The 26,429-nt window shown below is 45.0% G+C and overlaps 1 protein-coding gene across 6 annotated transcripts in view; it reads left to right on the top strand.

The window, feature by feature from the left end:
* Positions 1 to 26,429, top strand: part of LOC135915545 (tartrate-resistant acid phosphatase type 5-like) — a 142,098-nt gene that overhangs the window by 101,500 nt on the left and 14,169 nt on the right. For 4 of the 6 annotated variants that reach the window (XM_070523052.1, XM_070523051.1, XM_070523055.1 and 1 more), the window contains 2 exons: positions 10,308 to 10,455; positions 22,061 to 22,117. In XM_070523052.1, the coding sequence (XP_070379153.1) occupies positions 10,308 to 10,455; positions 22,061 to 22,117 (205 nt within the window). The remainder of the gene's footprint in view (positions 1 to 10,307; positions 10,456 to 22,060; positions 22,118 to 26,429) is intronic. The other 2 variants (XM_070523053.1, XM_070523054.1) reach the window with 1 other exon arrangement.

The raw sequence follows: 26,429 nt of genomic DNA, 5'->3' as shown, positions 1-26,429 counted from the left end.
GTGATCAGGTGAGCATGGCGAGCATGTCACCAAGAAGTCGAACAAAAAGTTTCGTGGTACCGTTAGTCCGTAGGTGATAAGCAGTGCATTTACGATGAACAATAGCGCATTCAGCAAGCAGTCGTTCGATGACTTCAGATAAGAAGGCGCGGCCTCTGTCGCTTAAATGTTCATGTGGACCTCCATGACGAAGGAGAAAACAGCGAAGTATGAAATTGGCGACCTTCTGCGCTGTAACGTTTGGTACAGCAGCCTCTGCATAATGGGTTAAGTCACCTACCGCAACGATTATCCACCTGTTGCCGGTAGGAGTCAACGGAAGTGTCCCGTAGAGGTCTATGCCCACGCAATCAAAGGGTCACCATGGGCATTGTAAAGGCTGGAGTTCACCGGCGGAGTTGTGCGGTGGCGCTTTGCGGCGTTGGCACTCATCACAAGAGCGGGCAAACTTTTGAACGAAATTGTTCATTCCCCGCCAGTAATAGCGACGTCGAAGCCTTTCGCAGGTCTTTCGCAGGTCCCCCGTGGTCACACTGAGGGTTGACATGGGACGAGGAGCAGAGCACTGATCGCAGGAGTCTGATAATGACGAGTAACCAGGTGCGTCCCTCTGGGGCATAGTTGCGTCGATATAGTAGCTGGTCTCGGATCGCAAAAGGAGGAACGTAGCGTATGAAGCGAGGGAAGCGTACGTGATGCTGGAACTTTCGACGTATCCGAGAGAAGGTCGAGCAGGGATACAGTCCATGGATCGTTACGCTGTGCAGTAGCGATACTGTCGACATCCAGAAAGGATAATGTGCACTCGCAGGAGGAGTCGTGACTTGCCTTTGGGGTAAACGATGGTCGGGATAGCGCTTCAGCATCGGAGTGCCTTCGCCAGGAACGGAAAACCACGCAGATGTATTATTCTTGGATTCACTATGCCCAGCGGGCAAGGTGGCCCGATGGATCTTCGAGCGTCGACAGCCAACATAGTGCGTGGTGGTCGGGCACTACGTGAAAAGATCGGCCGTATAAATATGGGCGAAACTTGCCAAGCACCTACACAATGGCCACACACTCTTTTTCGATAATGCTGTGATTGGTCTCCGCCTTGGTTAACGTGTGACTCGCCTATGCCACGACGTATTCTGTGTGGCGAGGTCGACGCTGTGCCAACACAGCACCAAGGCATCCACCGCTTGCATCGGTATAGATTTCGGTGGGCGCTGGATGATCATAATGGCGAAGAATGGGTGGCGTCATGAGAAGACGGCGGAAGGTAGTGAAGGCGTCGTCATACCCTGGAGACCATGATCAGAGATTTCTAGCGCCACCAAGGAGCTGCGTGAGGGCGATATAATTGACGCAAAGCTTCGAATGAATTGCCGGAACTAAGAGCGAAGGCCAATAAAACTGCGTAGCTCCTCAATTTGGGTGTGGGAAGCAGTAACAGCACGTAGCTTCTCGGGATCCGGGCGAATCCCCTCTTTTGACACGACATGGGCTAAAATTGTGAGCTAACGAACACGAAATCAAGTTACCAAGGTCAAGTTACCATCCTGCGTTGGTCAAGCAACTGAGTACGTGCTGGAGGCGGAGCAGGCGCTTTGCGAAATCAGGGGCGAATACCACAATGTCGTTAAGATAGCAAAGACATATTTTCTATTTGAGGCCACGCAGAACATTCTGCATGATTCTTTCGAACTTAGCAGGTGCGTTACAAAGTCCGAAAGGCATGACGGTGAATTCATACAAGCCGTGTGGTGTAACAAAGGCCGTTTTCGGGCGATGGGCCTCTGCAATAGGAACCTGCCAGTAGCCTGACCGCCAATCCAGCGAAGAAAAGAACTCGGCTCTCTGCAAACACTCCAGAGCATCATCGATGCATGGTAATCGGTAGACGTCCTTCAGTGTGATCTTGTTCAACCGTCGGAAATCTACACAGAAGCGGATGGAACCATCTTTTCTTTGTGATGGGGACCACGGGAGAGCCCAATGGGCATTGGGAAGGGTGAATGACGCCTTGACGGAGCATGTTATCGACCTGGTCTGCTATGACGTGACGTTCTCTGGTGGACACGCGATATGGTCATTGTCGCAGCGGTGAGTGAGAGCCAGCGTCGATGTGGATGCACGGCTAAGAGATGTTTGCGCATCGTCGAAAGAACGGCGTACGTGCTGAAGGATAGCGAGAAGTTGAGATCGCTGCGAATGCGTCACATCTTCTGCGATGAATGGGCTGAACACACCAGTCCATGTTGAGCCGGGTACGGAGAGGGTACTCAGATTATGGATGGCAGTAGAAGGCACTTCGTTGAGGCCGGAGACAATTCGTGCCGAATCGACCGACTAGACGTAACCAAGGCATTCGCGGGAGAGAAGTGATAGCGGCGATGAAAGATGATTGTAAATGGGCATCGTGCTGAGACCGGCGGCAAGGTCAAGCGCTTCAAAGGGCAAAGGAAGCGCTTTTCGGGTAAGAAAGTGATGAGATGGCATGAAGAAGACCGTCCCGTCAATATGGTACTACAGGAGACTGGTACGAATGCTGAACAGCACGGGAGAATACAGGTGTCTTCTTTCACGACAATTTTAGCGGCAAGATTAGCATCGACGGAGGCCAGGTCACCAAGATGGAAAAATTCAATCTCAGCCTGAGCGCAATTTATTATGGCCTTGTGGCATGAGAGAAAATACCATCCTAGAATAACGGCGTGGGAGCACGATGAAATAACTATGAATTCAATCGTGTACAAAACGTTTTCTATGGTTTCACGGGCAGTACAATCAATGGTAGCGCGAATGGGTTGAGTACTCGCCGTTCGGAGCGACAATCCAAACAGAGACGTCGTCACTTTAGGAAGCGAACGGCAAGACCTGGCATCCATAGCTGAAATAGCGGCACTGGTATTGACCAGGGCGACTGTAGCGACATCTTTGATAAACACATCAGTGACATTGGCAGGTAAAGGAGGTGGACTTCGGCATCTTGACACTAGTGCAGTTCTTGCCTCAGCAACTGCGTCATCTAGTTTCCCTCTTCGTTAGAGACGGGTCATCGACGCATAGGGGAAAGCGATTGACGACGTGAGAAGGGTGACCGGAGGCATTCGAAGTGAGGACAGTTATTAGTCTGGGAGTGAGCTTGTGATGGGTCCAAGGGTCCGTAAGGCGCATTTGGATCAGACGGCACATAGGGCGTTCAGCGATTACCATCGAACGCCTGCGATCGGCGGCGGTAGAACCTTGCGACATGACCGGGATACCTACATGCGAAGCATATAGGGCGAATGTCCGGCGTACGCCACGGGTTAGCGACGGCAGTGGCAGTCCAGGGGACCGGAGGGAGAGGGCGGTGCGCAGGCTGCTGAAAGCGATGCCCGGTCACAGCAAACGTAGCAGCAACCGTTGCAGCAACCGTAGCATAAGTGACTGGTGTAGTAACGACATCCTGCTGATGAACAGCTGGCAACGCTTCCGTGAGCTCTTTGTGGATCACGTTACAGAGATGAGACGGCAAAGTGCTGGCAAACTCCTGAGTGAGAGACACCAGAGATAGCTGTTGTGCGACTTTTTCGCGGACGAAATCCTTGATTTGGGTTACCAGGGAGGCCTGTTCTGGGCTGGTGATCGGGCTGCAGAGTGACGCCACATTTGGTGTTGGACGTCGCCTTGCCAGAGCTCACTGCTTACGTAATTCATCACAGCTCTGGCACAAGCTGATGACGTCGCCAACAGTGCGCGGGTCCTTGGCCAGAAGCATCTTGAACGCGTTATCATCGATTCCCTTCATGAAATGTTTGATCTTTCCCGCTTTTGTCATGGCAGCGTTCACGCACCTGCACAAATCTGGAACGGCTTCTATATAGCTGGTGAATGTCTCACCCGCGTCCTGTGCGCGTGCATGCAAACGCTGTTCGGCTCGCAGTTTGCTGACGGCGGGTCGGTCAAATGCTGCTGTAATCGACGTCTCGAACGCCGACCACGTTCGGATATCCCTCTCATGATTTCTGAACCAGAGAATGGTCACGCCCGCAATGAAGAATGATACGTAGGCCAGTTTGTCCGAGTCATTCCTTTTGCTGTGAACTCCGGCCCGTTTGTAGGACGACAGCCGCTCTTCAACATCATTGTCGTCAGTTCCCCTGAAGATAGGAGGCTCACGCTGGCGCACGGTTCCAGCGCACGGGACGGGTGGCGATGGAAGGGTCTGCTGGTTGGCGTCCGGCGTGGCAGAGGTTAGCATCCGAGGACGGAGTTCCAGGATTGTAGAGTGGAACGTTACCCCGCACGGCTCCACCACTTATATAGGAGATTTATTGGGGTTCGTAGCGACCGCCGGTTCTAGGACGCACCGAGCAGTTACCGAGCTCGAGCCTCTGCGGTGCGCTTGATGCTGCTGATGCTACTGACTCTGTGCGCATGTTCGTTATCTTCCACACCATATGTAGACTCCCTTAGGAAGTATTAAAAGGGAAGATGAAAATTTGCTCGTCATAGCAGAAGTTCATCCTATCAGAAGAATAATTGGCAACATGACAAAGTGCGTCCAAATATCTTAGTTCAAAAATGACAAAAAATTGTCTTAAAACGGACGAAACGTGACAAAAAAGGCATTTATTTAACTGAACCTAACAGGAAACTGTTTTGAAGTGGTACTCTTATTTGGTTTCATCCAGTCCGCGACGGATCTTTGATCCTTTTGCGCAAATCGGCGGTGGGCCACAAGCAAGGTCATCTCACCTAATCTAAAAAATCATTCTATGCATTCGTGCTGCTGGAAAGAGTCCACTAGGGAGTCAAAGCAGGCATCTGCCACCTCACAAGCCACTGGTGCAGGTTCGGAGCTGGGGAAAATACGAAGGAGCGCACTGAGCACGCGGCAAACAGTGCCACTTAGAAGAAAGTCGAGGTGAAGTTGAGCGAAGTGAGAAGGATAAACGAGAGGCAGCGTCGCGGAGGAGGAAGGGAGGCGGAGCAGCGATTTCTTTACCTTCTCTGCAGTTTCTACAGGTTACGTTTGCGATACGGACGTAGCAGCTTCGTCTCGTGACATTATCGTCTTTGGGCGCCGCATGCTGTGTGTGCGAGTGAAAGCGTGCGATGGTGAGCCGACCATGGCGGCTCTCAACTCGCGTGCCAAGAAGAAGAAAGGCGGGGGGGGGGGGGCAGCCTTCCTTCGCGGGCACGGCACCGGGAAGGGGAGGGAGGGGGATGTATTGAGGCTGCACGCAGTCGCGCGGGCGTTGCCTCCAACGCGATCTGCGTTGAGGGTTTAGTCTATCTGGGCCAATGGCTTGTAGCTTAGCGTGCGCTCTGCTCTCGCCGCTCAGTTGGCGTTGTAGCGAAAGAAAGCGCGAAAGTCACTTCGGTCGCCGCTGCCGCCGTGATTACTGACGCCAGCGTTTTGGCAGCGAGCGTCCACGGTCATAAAGCGTGATGTGTTCATATTGCCTGTGCTCTCTGACACCATGCTTTTTATTATAGTTAGTAAACGAATGCTTACAAACGGAGGTTCTAGTCCGGCGGCTGCTGCATATGGCGCGGCCGCGCTAGCCTCTCTTGAATACGATCTGTGATGCGGACATTCTAGACCCACCGAGGGCCTAAGCTTCGTATGCGCTATAGCATCCATACGCTTTCTCGTGACCCACGTTCACGAAGTGAAACGGCACTGTCTCTTTTTGTTTCGTCCTCTCGTTTTCGCGTCTGTTCCCCGCCGTTGTACACCGAAAACCTCCAGTAGGTTTTGCGTGCGCCCCCGGGCGTTGCACAACGAGGCACCCTAGCCTCCAAGATCGGTAGCGATGGTGGTCATTCTGAATGTTCGTCTTAACAGAAGAGCCCGTCTAAGGCGCTCCTTCATAAGAGGATTTTTCTCTTTTTTTGCGTTGTGTCTATGGAAACCTAAACAAACGTTCCCACGTTGTTCTTTATATGCGAAAATTTGGCTTAGCCGAATTCGCGTTAACGAGAGTTCACTGTATTGCACATACGTCTTCTAGCCAGGGGCGAGGATGGTTGGCATGACGGGACTCTAATAAATGTGGATGCACTCGCCTGCAACAGCGAACCCCAAAAGTAAAATGGAGATCATACAGAGCGCTGGAAGTACCGGGAGTGATATATGTATTGGTAATGCAAGCCATAAATTTAGAGCTATACATTTAGATGGAGAAAATGATACGCTGGGGATACTACAGAATGGAATAGCGAACCGCTCATTTGCTATCTTTCTTGTAAGCGCCCGGCGGATTTTGCGCTGTTCCCACGGCTTCTATAGAATGTGCTGAAACTAGTAGATGCTTAGGGAATAAAATACCCGCGCAAACTCTGGGCATACAGATTTTAGTGGTTCAAGATTGAGCAACATGAATAGCTTTCCTACACAGTAAATCAGCTTCCAAAAACATAGACCGCAGTTGCTATGGGGTACTAAATTAAACTCTCACAGATGGCGAAATAGCGGATACATGTGGGTCTAGAAGGAGTTCCTTGCTTTCACATGTAATTAACGAGAACTAGTTTATGTGTTAAATTATTATTCAAGGTAATATTAGTCTATTTATTATTTTTGACAGAACCCTCAGCACCGACAAGCCATTGTCGAGGGGGTGAAAGTGGGGAAGAAGTAGAGGGAAACAAGAAGTGCAATTTCAAATTTATGAGATGGAAAGGTAGCACATGAATGATTCCTTGCTGGTCTAGTTGGTTTATTGCAACTTTTCTAACCGAGGAGTTAAATCATGCATCTGAAAAAAGAGCGAACACTAACGAACATAGCTCTTTTTCACTCGCTCTCTGTCGTCATCCCTTCCTTATGTTTCACAGTGCTACATAATTGGCCCTAGAACAACAGCAGCAAGCATCTCAATATCATACTTTATTGCAATAAATGACAAGCGGAAATCACAAGACATAGGGGAAAAAAGCGCATGATATGATGTGAAACAGCAAGGCTGGAATTCCTGTACACAGGTAAAAAAAAGAGGACACAAATTGGAGAAGAATTGTCAGCTAATCGATGCCATTATGAAATCGGGTGTGTAAAATAATACCTAACGTGTCATCTCTGTACTTGTGTTGCCTATGCTTGCTAGTATGATATAATCACGGAGAGACGTATCATGGGTGAAATATTTACATGTGTCAATGACTGTTCTAAATATTGTTAAACCTTCTTAGTTGTCGTATTTTTCCTGTGCTTGTGGAGCATCTGGGCTACTGTTGCTTTGGCTTGTCGCTATTATTGCTCTACTGCCGAACAATGACACTGCAAGGATATGCTCCTAAAAAGAACAGGCTGGTGGGCTGGAGTTGGGATTACACAACGTGACGTATAGCGAAAACAGGCATGCAGGACGTTTAAGCAGACAAAAATACAGCACTGCCACTCATCATCATCATCATCATCATCGTCATCGTCATCATCAACCTGGGTGCGCCCACTGCAGGGCAAGGGCCTCTCCCATACTTCTCCAAATACCCCGGTCATGTGCGAATTGTGGCCATATTTTCCCTGCAACCTTCTTCATCTCATCCGCCCACCTTACTTTCTGCCGCCCCCTGCAACGCTTCTCTTCCCTTGGAATCCAGTCCGTCACCCTTAATTAGCATCGGTTATCTTCTCTCCTCATGACATGTCCTGCTATGTCACTTTCTTTTTCTTGATTTAAACTAATGTATCATTAACTCGCGTTCTCTCACCCAATCTGCTCTTTTCTTATCCCTTAACGATATGCCCATCATTCTTCTTTCCATAGCTCATTGCATCGTCCTGAATTTAATTAAAACCCTTTTCATAAGCCTCCTGGTTTCTGCCCTGCACGTGAGTATTGGTAAGGCACAGCTGTTATACAGTTTTCTCTTGAGGGATAATGGCAACCTGCTGTTCATGATCTGAGAATGCCTGCCAAAGGCACCCCAGCCCATTCTTATTCTTCTGATTATTTTAGTCTCATGGTCTGGATCCACGGTCACTACCTGCCCTAAGTAGATGTCTTCCCTTACCACTTCCAGTGCCTCGCTACCTATCGGAAACTGCTGCTCTCTTCCGAGACCGTTGAACATTACTTTAGTTTTCTGCAGATTAGTTTTTAGACCCACCATTCTGTTTTGCCTCTCCAGGTGAGTGAGCATGCATTGCAATTGGTACCCTGAGTTACTAAGCAAGGTAATATCATCAGTGAATCGCAAGTTACTTAGGTATTCTCCATTAACTCTTATCCCCAATTCTTCCCAATCCAGGTCTGTGTATACCTCATGTAAACATGCTGTGAATAGGATTGGAGAGATCGTAGCTCCCTGCCTGGCACCCTTATTTTTTTTATTTTGTTGCTTTAATTGTGGAGGGATACGGTGGCTGTGGAGCCTCTATAAATATCTCTCAGGATTTTTACATACGGCTCGTTGGCGCCCTGGGTCCGTAATGCCTCCCTGGCTGCTGAGGTTTGCACTGAATCAAACGCTTTCTCGTAATCAATGAAAGCTATATATAAGGGTCGGTTATATTGTGCACATTTCTCTATCACCTATTGATAATGTGAATGTGGTCTATTGTTTAGTAGCCTTTACGGAATCGTGCTTGGTCTTTTGCTCTACAGAAGTCTAAGGTGTTCCTGATTCTATTTGCGATTACCTTAGTGAATAATTTGTAGGGAACGGACAGTAAGCTGATCGTTCTATAATTTTTCAAGTCCTTGGCGTCCCCTTTCTTATGGATTAGGATTACGTTGGCGTTGAGGTCATGAGGTATTGCGTATACAGCATGGCCAGTTTTTCTGGAACAAGCTGCCCTCCGTCCTTCAACAAATGTGCAGTTACCTGATCCTCGCCAGCTGCCTTCCCCCTTTGCATAGGACACAAGGCTTCTTTTACTTCTTCCGGTGTTACTTGTGGAATGCCAAATTCCTCTAGACTATTCTCTCCTCCATTAGCGTCGTGGGTGCCACTGGTACTGTATAAATCTCTAAAGAACTCTTCAGCCACTTGAACTATCTCATCCATATTACTAATAAGATTGCCAGCTTTGTCCCCTAATGCATACATCTGATTCTTGCCTATGCGTAGTTCATTCTTCACTGCTTTTGGGCTTCATCCGTTCCTGAGAGCATGGTGAATTCGATCCATATTAGAATTCCTCATGTCAGTGGTCTTACGCTTGTTGATTAATTTTTGAATTTCTGCCTGTTCTACTCTAGCTGTAGGGTTAGAGGCTTTCATATATTGACGTTTCTTAATCAGATCTTTCGTCTTCTGCGATAGAATACTGGTATTCTGTCTAACGAAGTATCCACCGACTCCTATTGTACACAGATTAATGATGCCCATAAGATTTTCGTTCATTGCTTCAACACTTCAACACGCTAACTCTTCCTGAGGGTTTGCTGAATATCTGTTCTGTAGCTTGATCCGGAATTCCTCTATTTCCCCTCTTACCGCTAACTCATTCATCGGCTTCTTATGTAATAGTTTCTTGCGTTCCCTGCTCACGTCTAGGATAACTCGAGTTCTTACCATCCTATGGTCAATGCAGCGCACCTTGCAGAGCCCCTCCACATCTTTACCATAAGGTGTTACCATAAGGTACCATTAGTTAACACCAGTTGTTAGTAGGGCTTTGTCTTTGCTTTGTGTTAACATAATGCTTTTCGACAGTATATTCGCATAGGATTGCGTAGTCGTCATAGTGGATTCTCGCATCACGTGTTTAGGCGTTGACTTTTGCTTCCCTAACGAGGATTGACCGTCGGGTTAGCTACTTCATGTACCAATATGCGCCCACCATTTGTAAGATAGCTCTAGAACAGTGTGTTCCTGCTTGTCTCGTGCCGTGTGGTCGCGCTGTCTTTGTCTGAACGACTCCTCTCAGTCAGGCTAAGATTCGACCCAGTTACTACAAAGTGTAAGTAAAAAAGGTATGAGGCAGACGTGCCGGTTCCAGCTTAGTCTAAAGTAGTTATGTGATATAACTGCTTGAAACATCCGTGAAGGTAATTTTTCGCCCGGCAACAATCTCTTAGGATTGAGGCTTTAAAGTAAAGTGAAGATACAATGGGATATAACATAACGCAAGTGTTGTATGCTGGTTCCTGTAAAGTAGCGTTGCTAGTCCTTCTGCTCCTGGCTATGTGTTCCTGAATTTTAGATAAGCTCTTTTTTGAAGAGTATCGGGGTTCCACAATTAAACATTTACAAATCAATTGTCAAAGAAGTCGCAACTTCCGTTCCGGATCTTTGGTATTTACCAGTTTCGATCGCGGGAGATCTGTTTCATTGCGATACATGATCATTGCATGTGCTGCTGCCTCCGCATCGCCCAGAGCCCGCTACGTGCTGGTCGCCGGCCACTACCCCATCTACTCAGCCTGCTCTCACGGGACCACTAAATGCCTTGAGAGAGACCTGGACCCCCTGCTACAAAAGTACCGTGTCAACGCCTATCTGGCAGGGCATGACCACGACCTACAGGTGAGGTGTCGTCGACAAAACTTTTTGTAATTGTGCAACTCCAGGTCCGAGCATAGGCTCCTTATTCTCAGTGGCAGCCGCAACTGCACCGTCGGTAGAAGAGCGCTGAAGAAATGTAGAAACAGGGTCTGATCAATCATAGAAATAGTTAAGAAGTATCACGAGTTTCAACAATTTGTCCCCACTGGAAAGAACTATGCCTGATACTACCGCAGGAGGCAGGATGCTTGACGCAATTACGCACACAGTTAATGTCAATATACGTACCAAAATGAAACAATAGGGTGTCACAAAATACGTTTTTATTCCTATATGGGAGAGTCGCGGCTCAGCGCTATATTACTTTTTCTGGTTCGAACGTTTCTGCCATGGGTACAAAAGACTAAAAAAATAATGTGAAGAGTTTAAAATAATATACTCTATACTACAGTAAGCGAACAATACGACATTACATCAGCAGCGATCTTGTTAGCTCTTAACGTCTTGCAGAATAGGTATACGCCGGTACTAGAAGAAGCAAATTTGGTAATCAGTTCAGACCAACGCAAACAAAGCCACCACCATTAAGAAAAAGCCCGCATTATAGAACGTTCAAAATAATTACTTGCTTCCGAAGAACAACGAGACAATTTGCATAGTTGTACATTTCACCGAGTTCTCTCATAAGATGTTATTCTTAAGATGGCATGAGAGGCAGAATTCGCTGAACTGCGCAGTTCGTACGCAATTTCTAATCCAAAAGGTACCTATGCTGAGAACTGTGCAGCCGAAGTTGCAGCGTATTTAACCTACGGCGTCCTTTGAGGGCGAGAAGGAAGCAATGCTCAGATTAAGCGAAATAAGATGAAAGTGTGGCCAGCTGCTAGCATGATCGCACAACATGCACAGGTAGTAGAGGGCACATTCTTACAGCAAATCACTGCACACCCCTATTCGACAGCTTCGTTTTCTAGGCATTTCCTACAGCACCGATGAACGCCAGCATAGTCACCCGTTCACCGCACCACCGTCAAAATAATTGCAGTGGAAGTGTTCCTCTAGCAGCCATCGTCTTCCTCGGCTACCTTTTTTATATTACGAATCCTGCGTGCGTGTCTATTGCCTCATGCTGCGAGCTGCGAGATTAGAAGGAAGTAGAAGAGGAATAAGGAGCTTCTTCGGCTCCTGCCATCGGTCCGAACTCGGTCAGATATTTCGCTCGATGACTCAAAGATTGTTATTTCTGACCTAACCTGCTTCCCTATAGCGGTGTGATCGAGACGTGATTGTGCGGGGAGCACGACCTCATAAACAAGGCAACAAACTAGATACCGACAACCAACGCAGAAGGCCTCGCCATGGTGATGATCCATGTGTCGTCTTTTTGGTCACAAAATTCTGCCTGGTTTACTCAGGTTGACGCCATCTTCGACCTTCAGCATACTACCTCGCAACGCGTGAGGTTCATCCACGCTACGTCAACACTTCCTACAGAGATGAAGTTGAGGAGTCCCAAGACGTTGTAGACGCACCCCACGATATCAAACCCTATGGCCACTTCAAAACGTGGTGTTGCAACGCAAGTCCGTATCTGTGCGTTGACACCTCACGAAACATTTCAACAATCATGAGCTCAGCGACCCTCGGCTGTCGGAACTACTACGTCCTACGCGGTGGCTTCTCAGTGACTGCAGGCTGGACTCAAACAGCCCCCTGCTGCGTGAACTGTTCGTTTAGCGCCTGTCGCACAATCTCGTGGTCACCTTGGCACAGCCGCCAATCTGCAGAGCTGGCCAACCGCATCACTGACTTTTCAGCGATATACTGTGGCAACAAGAACCATTCCGATGTCGCACCTCGAGGAGCGGTAGTCTCGCCTTCAGCAAATGGTTGACCAACTTGCTTAGACAATTACTGCAATACGGTGATTGCACCGTCATCGCGAGTGCGACAGCGGTTGCCCTTCCAGATTCCTGACCTGGTGCAGCTCCCGTTCTGGCCCTCGTCACGGCGCCTATGGCTGGTGTCACCACCGATCTGGTGACAGCGCAGGTCAGTGCCGTTGCAGCTGGCCAGAAAACATGCAACATAGTCACTGATAGCGGCCGGTAACTTGCCGTACGAAAAACCGCCTGTTGTACGTCACTGACATGATTGCTGGACAATGATTTCTCGTGGACATAGTGCAGAGGTCCCCGTCATTCCTGCCATGCGGCTAGACCGCAAGTGTAAAAAACAGCAACAATAACCACACAAAAAAAACGCTCCCCTTCAAGCAGTCCACATCTTTTCTATCAACACTTATGGCAAGCGCTCCCTTACCATCGATTTCGGCTCCTGACACACCTTCAAATGGGGTTTCATTTTTGCCGACGTAAGTATGGCCATATTCGGCGCAGATTTTCTCACCTACTTGGCCCTTAGCTGACCTCAGCGCTCGTCGCCTCGTGGACACGATGATTAGGATGTCTGTACAAGGCGTCCTTGCGCCCATGACATCACCTAGAAGGACAGTAGCACAGACACCATCATCTGCGTTCACCTCAACTCTGTCAGACTTCACAGCCATCACTAACCTTCCAATTTTTAGTTGCCAGTACGTCACAACGTCACGCGTAATGTTGTCACCATAGCCCCCCCCCCCCCAGTATTTTGACGATCTAGAAGCCTCGTTGGTGCCCGCGTTGCAATCACAAGGAGAGAATTCGACCAAATTCTGCAACTGGGTATCACCCGTCCTTCGCTGGGCCATTTGTCTTCAGCTATCCACGTGATAGCAACGCATGACCAAGGGGAGTGACGGTCGGGCGGTTACTACTGTGCGCTCAAGGGACCCACTGTCCCTGACCGCTATCCACTCTTGCCTCACATTCATCACTTCGCAGTCAACCTAGCTGCAATAGTAATATCCAGCAAGATGGATGACGTCCCAAAGACTCCATATGTGTTACTATTCGGGTTCTTCAGTACGTCCGCATGTTGTTATGGCTTAGAAACGCTGCTCATTCGTTCCAGAGGTTTATCAACAAGGTGACTCGGGGACTCGCTTTCGTTTTAGGATTCGCCGGTGACCTCCTGCTGGCTAGTATTTCTCCTGAGTAGCATAGAAACATTTCGCGCCTATAGTGTGGGCTCCAGGAAGACGGCCTTCTCATCAACCGCACAAAATGTGCCTTTGGCGTGCATGTCATTGAGTTCCTATGACAATGAGTTAGTCTCGAAGGAATCGGACTATTGGAAAAGAAAGTTCAGGCCTTGATCAGCTTTCGGAGTGTCGCCCAGCGACACTCCGAAAGCTCCTTGAGATGCTTAGGCTGCTGAAATTGCATCGCCGTTTTCTGCCCAACATCGCCGGAACTTTTATACAACTGAGCGAGCTTCTAAAGACCGCTAAATTTCTGTCCGCTGTACTGTCCTGGACGTCCGACGCCGCGGGGTCCTTCCAAACTGACAAAAGCGCATTGGCAGATGCCACCCTGCTGGTCCATATGTAGCGACAACGCAAGTTTTCACCGGCTGTCGGCGCCGTTTTGCAACTCCAGTGCACGTCCTGGTGGCCACTTAGGTTTCTCTCCCAGAACCTAAAACCTGCAGAAACGCGCTACAGCACATTCGGTCGCGAGCTTATTGCGGTATACTTGCTCGTTTGGCATTTGGGACATCTGCTGGAAGGAACAAGCGTTCAGGGCCTCACCGACGTTTGCATTTCGCGGTAATCACAACACTAAACGAGAGATACGCTCAATTTCATCCACTAGTTTACCTGGACATACGAAGCGTTGAAGGCCCAGTCATCGAAGCCGTAGATTCCTTCTCCCGTACTGACGCAATATCCACCGCGACAATTGACTTCGCAGTATTTTCCATGGCGTACCGTTTAGCCATCTGCCTCCGAGGCGTCGGGACCTGTGCTAAGTCATTACCACTGCCTTTTGCGCCGCTCACGTCATCACTCGCGACATGTCAAGGAGTCGAATACGCCCATTCGTCCCGATTCAGTGAGCGTCCTGTATTTTATCTGTTTGCGTTGTCTCTGCACTGTGCGCTGCTTCACCCGAACACTATGAGGACGCGCATAGCGGTTCAACATTCAAGCTGCTTCAGGATCAAGTCGGTTCAACTAGTCGGTCTTGGTACACTGACGCACTCTGTTCAGAGCAGTCACTGCAAAGAATAGTTCGTTGCTAAGGGGGGGGAGGTAGGGTAGTGATATCCAAGCAGCGCCCGACGCGCTTCTGTAACCAAGCCTCAAAGTACGAAACGAACAGCGGCTCAAGTGCAACTGTCTGTTGAAATTCTCGACGACGTTTGGACGGTGCACAACTTTACTAGAGTACATTTATGTAAGCTGCAAGACGAAGGCCTCGCTCACAGGTCTGTATTTAGCCCTGACCTGCTAGCTGATTCCTAGTTATGCCTAAAAATTTCCTGAATTCATTACCTTACCTATTTTTCTGCTGTTCTCGACAGCTCTTCCTTGTTCATATCACGTGCTCTGTTCTTCTAATGGACCACCGGTTATCAGCCCTATGAAGTAAGCGGCCTGCCCAGCTTCTATTTTTTCCCTCCCCACCACTATACCATTTCGCTCTCTGATCCAAACCGCTGTATTCCTCTCTGTCAGCACTAGGCCTAAGATTTCTCATTCGATCGCTTGTTTGAAGGGTTCTTAACTTATTCTCAAACATTTATCCTAACCTCCATGTTTCTGCCCCATATTATAGTACTTGAAGTAGAGAATGATTGTACACTTTTATATTGAGCGACGGCGGTAAGCTCTCGATCAGGATTTCCTAATGCAGGCCGTATGTACTCTGGCCCATTTCTATTCTGTAGATTTCCGTCTCATGATCAAGGTTCCCTGTGAGTAATGGACTTGCACAACCTTACACCTGTACATACTATACAGACGGACTGCTGATCATGAATTCTTGTTTGCTTGGCAGGTTGTTCAGCACTAGTTTTGTCTTCAACCTACTCGTACACTTGCTAGGTTAAAGTCTAATTATATGTTGCAAGGTATCCCCAGCGTTGTAGAACAGGACGATGTCATCGGCAAGCTGAGGGCTGTTGAGATATCCTCCGCTTATGATCGCGCTCAATCCGTCCCAGGCTTATACTTTGAATATCTCTAGACATGCAATACATATAATGTGACAGATTGTGTCGACTTGCCCAACCGCTTTCTCGATAAGTATTTTTCCCATTTTTGTTCAGGTGATTGAAACACGTGAAGCTGGAACTATCACTGAGGCCAAGTCGAAGCCTTAGAAGCTGTCGATACGCGCGCTGTGGCTGAAGATAAAAATGGCAGTTAAACATAGGGTAAATTAAATAATTTACCATAAATTAAATAATAACCACGCCCTTGATGTGAAGTTTGTTCTGTCCTTCTGTACAATCCATACGATATACACTTACATCGCTAATCACGCACAAATGCCTGGGCTTCATTCAAACGCACTGAATGAAGTTAAGGCTGTATATTTTGAGCGATGTAAATACTGATCTTGCTGATACAAGGTGTTTTCGTGACCACGCTTGGCTTCGTGCACGTGTGTGTGTTGTGCATGTGCGCGCGCGCGCGTGTGTGTGTCTGTTTCTGCTCATGTGACAATTACTTGCTTCATTCGTGAGGCGTAATACATTTCGCAGTACTACTCTTGTTAAAGCAGTCCACTATCAAGGGTAGTTCGTGAATTCGTTCGCCACTTCTTTAATTATATACATCATCTTATTTACTCCCGCTTCAAATCATAGATAGAATTGTCATCCGTCGTATGCGTACACTACATCGCTTCGACTTATCTAGCTCATACCTTCAAATTACCAATGACAGAAGAATCAGACCACCAACACGCTAGACCACAACGAATTGTGCAAACGCTACAAGTTTTGATGTTTGATATAGCGCTATGTTTTCGTCTCTTTCTGTTGTCCTACGTGCTCACTTGCTCTTAACCTCAAGTTTTGATCATTACAGACGTTTACGCATTTCTTCATTGCTTCGTATTGCGTAGAAAAGTAGTTTTGAAGCGTTGGAAAAAATAATCATCCGCAGCCCTATGAAAAGAGAAAGCTGAAGCATGAAACAAAGTTAGGAATAGATGTTCTCATAAAACATCAGTTACAAACTTTACTGTTGTCAGGAACGAACACTCCATTTATATTCATTAACACACCACAAAGTGACATGAAGACTATCAAAATTCAGCCTAATGCACGCACACAAAAGCACAGCCTATCAGACATTAGGCACAAGTTCACCGCACAGCATTGTTTTTACTGCATTCCACCACATCGCACACCCATACCATCATGCACTGAAATCTATCAATGCACTTTGAGATGCCAAATCAGAGCGTGCCACAAGGATACATGCACACGCCATCTTCGGCTATCAGTTGTAGCCTATGCGAAATCAGCTGGAACAGCGCGTTCCAGCGCTTACTCGCGTCAGCTCGAGCGGCGCAGATGGGAATAGGTTCCTAAGACTCCTACATCTTTACTCTTAGAAACGCCTTAAGTCGTTATCTACGATGACCCTTCGGGATTTGTGAATCGTCTTACACTTACTATTGGCGGAAGTACTGAAATTCGCACCTGTGCTACACTTACATATACGTATTTTTTTCACTAGAGCTCTCGCCATTGTAGCGGCGGGCATCGCAAGCCAGCTGATCTTACGAACGCTTTTTACTTTGTGAATGCGCTTTTTTCTGGAAGATATTTCTTACGTCAAAGTTTGTTCTTACGTTCCCTTGTTAATTTCACCCCAGGTGTGTACAATCTCAATTCCAGTTGCGCCTAGCCACTCATACATAAACAGAAAAGAATTTCGTTGCTCCTTTCTTTTTTTCTGAGATAGCCCTGTCTTCAATTCAATCCAATTTTATTCAATTTTTCTTGAGATATACGAAAAAAATGGAGGAGGCCTGAACAAAAAATGGAGCTGTGTTCACTTGACGGGGATTCGCGTCCCCTTTAGAAGGCAGATAAAATGGCAATCGACGTGGAACATCGAAGAAAAAAAAACACTGATTATGCGTAAATACGGTAACAAAAAAAAAACTTAGTGTGCATACACACAAAACAAAAAAACAGGAAACACCACATGTTGCATGAGAAATACATTAAATATTTATTACAGTTTCATTTCATTAGTATCATTACACTGCAGAATCGTATATAACCTGTAAAGAGAAGAAATGTAGATTTTTTTCACAGATGTGCACTACTCAACGGATAAAAGATTTTATTTTATTTATTTATTTATTTATTTATATATACTGCACCGCTTTATGGGGCTATTGGAGGAGTGGGTTAGACAAAAAGAAGTCGTACAAATAAAGAAAACAAGTAAACAATAATATATTAAAAATTCACAATAAAGCAGATGACGCAAATTAAACTCAAAATAACAGCAGCACTGAGAGTCAGTGGAAAAACGAGAATGAGTCAATACCCTTTAACAACAAGAAAATACATAAAATCAGGTGTGGTTCACTTTTAACAGGAAATCATTTAATGGCAGTGACCTAATTGTTCCGGGAATTGAGTTCCAGAATTCAATAGTACGTGGGAAAAAGCTGTATTTAAATTTATTAGATCGAGCAAAATTAGGCCTAATATTTATTTATTTATTTATTTATTTATAATAAATAAATTTATTTAATAATAATAATTTAAATAAATTAAATAAATAAATAAATAAATTTAATTAATAAATAAATTTATTTATTTATAAGGCTATGGTGACTCCTATTTCACCGAGGAATGTGTGAAGGAATATATATGGCATGTGAGACACGATAAGAAAAATTGACGATGCCATGCAGAACCTTCAATGACTCAATGTGACTGCGTATGGATAATATGTTCAAAGAAGGTAAGGCACGAGAGGGCGAAAATAGTGATCATAGCGACGATATATGAACCTAATTGATTCTTGTTCTATGCTCTCAATGGAGTTAATGTCGCACTGCTTATGAGGGTTCCAGACAGGAGAAACATAATCTTGGATTGGGCGAATTAAAATTTTATACATTAGTAACTTAGTTTCCTTTGGAGAATTGTTGAAATTGGGCCTCAAATACCCAAGCTTCCGGAGTGCTTTAGTACAAATCTAATTAATGTGATTTGGCCAGGACATGTTAGTGGTAATTATGACGCCAAGATACTTGTATTCTGAAACGCTGTGCAAGGATACGTCGTTGAAAGTGCAATTGGTCAATGAAGGAGAGGCACTATTAGAAAATGACGTTATCAGAGTTTTAGTAAAGTTTCTTTTCATTTGCCAAGTGTTGCACCAGGTACAGAAGCTGAAAAATGAGGAATTTAGTTCAAGATGATCTTCTGGTGTGTTAATCACGCGATACAAAACACAGTCGTCCGCGGTAAGTGTAAGTTACGTTTCCAGGTAAGTCATTAATGTATTGTAGAAATTCTGTAAAAGGATAATAGTTTCGTGTAATAGGTCTTTTCTTAATATTTATAATGTTACTTATATAGAGATTGAACAGTAAGGGTCCTAAAATAGTCTGTTGTGGAACCCCTGTATTTTCTTAGTGTATTGTTACTGACAGATTCAATTATTATTTCCTGTTCTAACAAGCAGTTTAAAAGTTTCAGCAGACTCTAACAGGGCATCTGCTCACTCATATTTAATAGTATGTATGGAATAACCCTCTTTTCAGTTTTACGGAAAGGGTGAAGGGGAGTTTATTTCTAAAGTTCAGCTAATGTACGTAATGTTGCATCAGAAAATTTAAGAAGTTGTTTGTATCTGAGGGCTAAATGTATGCGTAGAAGATGTTAGCTGGCACTACACAAAACCGTGTAAATAACGTCATGTGTGTGCTCTGTAGTATTTTCCAGCTATGTCACCTATAGCTTTCTTTTTCAGTACGTGTAGTCTATTTATGTTTGTTAGTGACGTGCCCCAAACAAGATAAGAGTAGCTCAGTTGAGAGGAAAATAATGCATTATACTGCTGTAGTTTGACACTATTCGGAAGTCAAAATTGTGATTTTGCGAAGACACCTACGGTTTTGTAAATGCGGGCAACGAGATGGTTTATATGTGCACCCCATGACAAACTTTGAGTTTTGACAGTGGCCAGAATCTCTATGGCAGAATTATCTACTACTAGGGTGTCTGTAATTAGGAAGTTTAATTAGCGTAGTGAAACAGGGTGGATTTTGCTTTGTTTACATTTCTTTTTGATGAATTCAAATGGCACCACGTGCTAAGACTTTTGAGAACCTCGTTTATATCACTAGTATTACGCAAATTCTGTGAAAGGATAATAGGGTCGGATAATATGTGTTTTGTTAATATTTATGATGTTACTTATATAGAGATTCAACAGTAAGGGATTTAATACTCTGTTGTGGAACCCCTGTATTCACGGGTTACATGAAGGTAAATAGTCATTGATTTTTACACAACATGCGATTTCCGAGGCATGATGCTATGAGATCTAATGGTAAACCGCGAGCACCATACAACTGTAATTTGGTTAGTAGTGCTTAATGATTCAGTCGATCGAACGCCTTCGATAGTTTTATGTATGCGCCTATGACTGATCGTTTTTCCTACAATGCTCCCAGAAGGAAGCCTTTCTGAGTAAAAGTGCAAGTTTTGTGGAACAGCCAGTACCAACGCCATAGCGGGCATCATTAAATATATTGAATTTATCAGTGAACTTCATTAATCATGTCAAAATTATTTTTTCCAGGCCTTCAGAAACAATGGGTAATATGGAAATTGGTCGGTAATTAGAAAAGTTTGTCACATCAAGTCTCAAGTTCCAAGTTTCAAGTTTTATTTCCTCTTCAATTTCATTTGGAGCATCCAAACATACATTGCCACATCAGGAGGGAGGCAAAAGGCTGTGTATGCCTGACAAGGCCTACCCTCCTGGTAGTGACAAACGGTGCATTTAAGGTGACAACAAGCTTTCTTTTCAGGTAACTATAAAATCGCACACAGAAGAACAACAATTCTGTACAGTACATGAATATTTTGACATAGTAATTTTTGAAATTGCAGCTGTGAGAATAAAGAAGAAAGATGATGATGTGTAGTGTTTTATGGCACAGGGGCCAGGTTTGGCCAACGAGCGCCAAGAAACAAGAAAGAGAGCACCAAGAAAGCAATATATAAGTAAACAACCGTTACCTCGTAAGGTTGCAAATAATCAGCCTTGTTAAGACTACAGTAGGTCGAAGATGTGTGTTATGACCTAAGTAATAGATTCATAACTCTTTTCTTGTAAAGAATTTTACTTGGGATTTCGTGTATTGGCATTTCGATACCTTTGCTGTCATTCAAGAAAGTTATAAAGTAATGTTCAAACGTGTGAAGCCCATCATCATCATCATCATTAGCCTGGTAACACGCAGTGCAGGGCAAAGGCCTCTCCCATACTTCTCCAACTACCCCGGTTATGTACTAATTGTGCCCATGTTGTCCCTGCAAACTTCTTCATCTCATCCGCCCACCTAACCTTCTGCCACCCTCTGCTACGCTTCCCTTCCCTTGGAATCCATTCCGTAACTCATATCCATTCCAATCCATATCCAATCCATTCCGAAGCCCATAGTTAGTTTTAACCTCAGACGTTCTGCGAGAGACATATCGGAGTTCATAAAAAGTATCAGGCCGTGGAACTGAACAAAAGCTAAGGTTAGGTTTGCTGTGGATCAAGCAATGAGCCTCTATTGCCTGTCGATGTGTTACTAACTTATATATGTTAAAAAGGCCCCGTGGTCGCTAGTATTCTCGTGTACTCGAAGTGTAGGGAACATTACGATTGCTCTAATTGCTTTTTTTTTGTAGGATAAATAAGGAGTTTAGGCTTGTAGACGTTTATTCTACCCCATACAAATAGGCGGTAGTGGAGAAATGACTGGATAAGGGTAAAATTTAGTTGTTTTTTTAGGCAGGTTGGCAGAAGAAGCCTTAATATATGCATTAGTACGACTGAGCATGATATCATGGAACGCAGGTAATTAATATGCTCAGACGAGGTTAAATATTCACTGAACCCCACACCAAGTTGTCGTGTAGACCTCACACGTTCAATGTTTTCCCGCCTTAATCTGAGGACACGCTTGAAGGTTAGAATATTATTTTTAGGTTTGAACACTATAATTTTTTTCACATTTAGCTGAATCTCATTGGCATTTATCCATAATAATATTTCCGACAAATATCTGTTTGCATTTGCTATAGTGTTCAAGAATTGATTACAGGAGAAAAATATCTTAGTGTTTTCTGCATGCAGATCTTTATCAGCTGAGCTAGCTACATTGATACTATCATTATATAAAGTAGGAAAATTAAGGGTCCTAAAATTGAGCCCGGCGGAACACCTGTATATATTGAGCCAAAATTATATGAAACACCATTTACAACTGTGCACTGCATTCTTGACGATAAATAGCCATTAAAAGCTCCCGAGCAATACCTGTTATTCCATAAAACGAGAATTTACGTAATAATGTTTCATATTTAAGAGAATCAAACGCTTTTTTGAAGCCTAAGAATAACCGAAGTGTAATAAACTTATTTTCAATATTACTACTAATTTTGTTTTTTATTGTGATAAATGCCATTTCAGTGCATCTTCTATTGTGGAACCATACTCATCAATTATTATTGCTGCTGTTTTAGTGAGGTAAGATGTTATTCGACTCTTGATAACACTTTCTGAAATTTTTTGAAAAAGAAACAGATAAAACTGAGGTTGGGCGGTAAATATTAAGATCACCACGTCTTCCGCCTTCGTCGATATAACACCCCCGTGCCAGATTTAACTGCTGCTGGAATATCCATTTTTCTAACCTTAGGTTACATATGTGCACCACGATAGGTTCAACTACATCACTTACAGTTTTCACTGCTTCCGCTTTAATATCGTCCGTTCTAGTAGAAGAAATATTTTTCAGTTGTTGCACGTACGTCTGCATCTCATATGGCATCGTCGGCTCGAGATAGAGTGAACTTACCGAACAACTAGGCAGATAGTGAGTAGCATCTGGACTGGTCGAGTTGCCATTGGTATTAGCACATACAGTTAGAAAGTAATAGTTAAATTTAGTAGACTAAGAGGCACCACTATAAAGCGTTCCGTCGACCTTGACCTCGTTTACTATAGATGGATTGGCTTCCGAATGCAATTTATTCAAAACTTTTCATATTCGCTACGGGGGTCTCTTTCTCAAAAAAAAAACAACTTCATATAATAATCTTGCTTATCTTTCTTCAAGTCAGAACTTAGTATATTTATCATTATTTCGAAAGTATGAAGGAAGGTAAATCTGTTCTTTGTAAAAACTTGGTGAAAAGATTGTTTTTCTGAACAATTGTTTTGTATAGTTCCATAGTTCCATATTGTTTCGTACGACGAGCCAGGGGGAAAGCAATTTCGTATATCGGTAAAATTTTTTTCAGGAATATATCGTAAGAAAGGATGGCGTTTGTTTCCTTGCATATTTCAGACCAGTCAGACTGAAGGGCTTATTCATAAAAATTGCTCAATGTGTTCTCATTATAATTTATGTAACAAGAATGCTGTGTGGAATTAATTAACTCATGTCTATGAATAGGCAGGATAACAAAAAATGAAAGATGGTCACTGAGATCAGAACCAAGAAGACGAAAAATAACATCAGAGCATAGAAAATGCGTGAAACACAAGTCAATACTAGTTTCACTATTTTCAGTTATTCTTGTCGGTGCCGTAGTTACATTCTCACAAATATAACTTGAAAGAAATATCAGATGGGTCTCTAGACGCCACAATACCTGATTTTATGCCAATGTTAAAATCGGCGCGTACAAGAGGCGAGTTGTTATTGTTAGCAATGCACTGGAATGTATCTCCTATATACGAACGAAAGTTGCTGATCTTTCCTGAGGAACGCCTGTATATTAAAGGCTGCAATTATACATTTGATTTAACAACCAAACTTCATAGTCAACGTGTACCGTAGACAACTCTTCAAGATAAGTATATCCTATACCATTACCACAGTAAAGTGAGATACCTTCTCCTTTACGATATTTCCTGCATAGTTATACGTTGTAATATCCATCTAGTGATACGATACAATGTCGTGGCGATCCGTGAACCACGCCTCTTTGAACGACAGAACATCAAACTTGTAATAGAAGGTGCTCAGATAAACAGTAATATCATGAGCTTTGTTAATTAAACTTCTTGTATTCAGACACAATATCCAGAATTTCTTGCTCTGTTAACGAAAAGGATAGGCTACAGTTTTTCTAAATTGTTAAACACTGGGGTATACATAGGTATGCGGGTAACGTTCTACGTCCATATTTATTTGCATTAGAAACATAGGATCGATTCTTATGCATTGCTCGAAAACATAGTTTGTGACTCAGTTCTCATTTGTTACAGGTAGAAATTTATCTGGTTAGGGGGCTCAGCGTTTAATTTCTTCAAGGTCAGATTCATTTCTGAGAAGAAATGCCGCTTCCCCGCTTACTCTACGTACCATAATCTGTCCGTCTCTCTGCCACGTGAATAAGTAGCCCCCCTCCTTAGCGGTGGCAAGTGCAAGCCAGGGCAAATGCTTATTGCGAGGTGTAAAGTGGTCATAGAAATCACATCTGCTTTAGTGTCTCTTAAGTGCTTAGCCTTTTCTTGCGACTTTAACTTTGTTTTACGCGAGAGCAATCGCACTGTGATCGGTGGCGTTCGATCACCGGTCAAGCGGTGAATAGCTTCCACATCATTGGTCAGTGGGGCAAAACCTTGTGTTCCTTGGAAATTGCTCGACAGCAAAGAAAATCTCGCCCTTATCCGGATACCAAGCTCCTCGGAAGCCTATGGAGACCTGTGGACTCTGGTGAGGACTCTTCTTTGCCTTGTCCTACTGATGCTGCTCGTCTGATAGACTCAAAACAAGCACGGCTGGCGCTTAGGCCTAGTGTGGCCGCGCCGCCGCCCTCGCCCGACGAAGAAGTGTTTGTGCCAGATGTGAGCTCCTCAACTGTACCTTCCACTGGACTGCTTACATGCCAACTTACTTGCCAGCTACGCAGCCGAAGTGTGCAACCGATAGCTCGAATACCCAAGATGCAACACCGAAGAACAGTCCACTTCGTGATGTGAATGTGAACCTATCCGCAATCGTGCCGACGGACACTGGTGACCCTATGGGCGTGCAGCCCTCTGGCGGTTAGACGAATGCAACCAAGCGAGGTCCCCCTATCAACGCGCTCCAACAAGACGCCTTCGCATCGGAGCAACCGGCAAAAAAGGTAAGGGCCACACCAGACAATTCCACCATGGCCTCCCCTACGCCCGCTCCCACTCAGTCTTGTCCAACGCCCACCCCTTCTCAATCCTATCGGGTTCATATACGCCCGCTTTCATGCTACGACATAACTTCAGAAGCCACAAAATATGCCCAAAGGGCCATCGACCAATCTCTTGAAACCACTGGATACAAAGGGTTTGCATCATATAAATTACCAACTCGATCATTGTGCACTTGGCATCTCTCAGTGATGTACAGAAAATATGCACTTTAACGTCTATCCCGCTGTCAGAAGATCAAGACCTACCTGTGCAGTGCTACTTCGCATCAGGCCTGAATATACATAGGTATGTTGTCTATGGCATTGACCCGGAAGACACCCCTGAGATAATATGTCGTGAAGTGACCTCCACGACACACAGGGTGCTCGCAGCTAGATTCATGGGCAAAAGCCGTACATGCTTAGGGACGGTACAGGGCCCTCAATGTATCCCAGAACAGTTTTATTACTATGGCTGCATATTACGACCTAAACCCTACCTCCCTCGAGCAATATTCTGCTACCGCTGCTTTCAACGTGGACATATGCAGGCATTTTGCCCACAGCGTACTATTGATCCAGAAAAGCTCACACAAGAAGGCCAACCACGATATCGATGTGGCTTATGTAAATCTGATGAGCACGATATGAGAAGCACAAATTGTCCGACTAAACAGAAGGCGACAATACGGATATGAAAGGCTATACCAAAAACGAGTATAGTAACAACACACAATCGTTATGAGGTTCTTGCAGAAGAGCCAGAGATGCTCCTGGCAGAAGAAGAAAAAGCCCCAGAAACACAACTGTATTCTTCTGTTTTTAAACGTGGCAAGCAGTCGCAGACAAAGATACAGAAATTACCCGAACCTCTGCACCACTCAGATGATGACCATGATGACACTGACGCTCGAATATGCCTACTGGCCAGAGACATTGAGCGACTACGCCAACATAAAGAATTGGCAATTCTGCGTCTTCAGAAAACAGGACCAACACATGACGCATCAACCACGGCGAATGCCACCGCTACGCCTGGATCCCGTCCGGCACAACAGGTCAACAAAGCTGTTTGGACAGCACTTTTAGATCAACTTGCTCAACTGCCGTTGCTCATTCAGGATTGCCTGCATCATGGCTAATTCTCTGCAGCAGCTGTCACAGGATGTAATTTTACAGTGGAATTGTCGGGGCCTAAGCTCCAAGTTAAGAGAAATTAAAACCAAGCTTCAATACAATAAGCTACATGTACTGGCACTGCTTATTCAAGAGCATAATAAGCTATGCTCCCTGTCCAATTTTAATGGGTATCATAACCCATCTATTAGAGATAGACGTGCTACTACAATGGCTTCAGCTCCGGGAAAAGCTGCAGTTTATATATCATCGCATCTTGCTCACACAGTGATTGACCTGGAGCCATGCTGTAGTGGTAATCAAGAAGTTGTCTGTGTCCTGACACGACCAATGAATACTCGTGTCATTCTAGTGTCATTCTACGCCAGACCGCAGCGCACACGTTTGAACCTGGGGTGGATAGCCCATCTCCGGTCTACGTACATGGGAATTCCTATTCTCGTGGGTGGAGACTTCAATGCCCCACATACAGAATGGGGGTACAAGTACAACTCCCGAAGAGGATACCAAGTTAAAAACAT

This window comes from Dermacentor albipictus, chromosome 8 (genome assembly GCF_038994185.2).
Source record: "Dermacentor albipictus isolate Rhodes 1998 colony chromosome 8, USDA_Dalb.pri_finalv2, whole genome shotgun sequence".
Classification (NCBI taxonomy): Eukaryota; Metazoa; Arthropoda; class Arachnida; order Ixodida; family Ixodidae; genus Dermacentor; species Dermacentor albipictus.
This window is presented reverse-complemented; position numbering and strand designations above follow the sequence as displayed.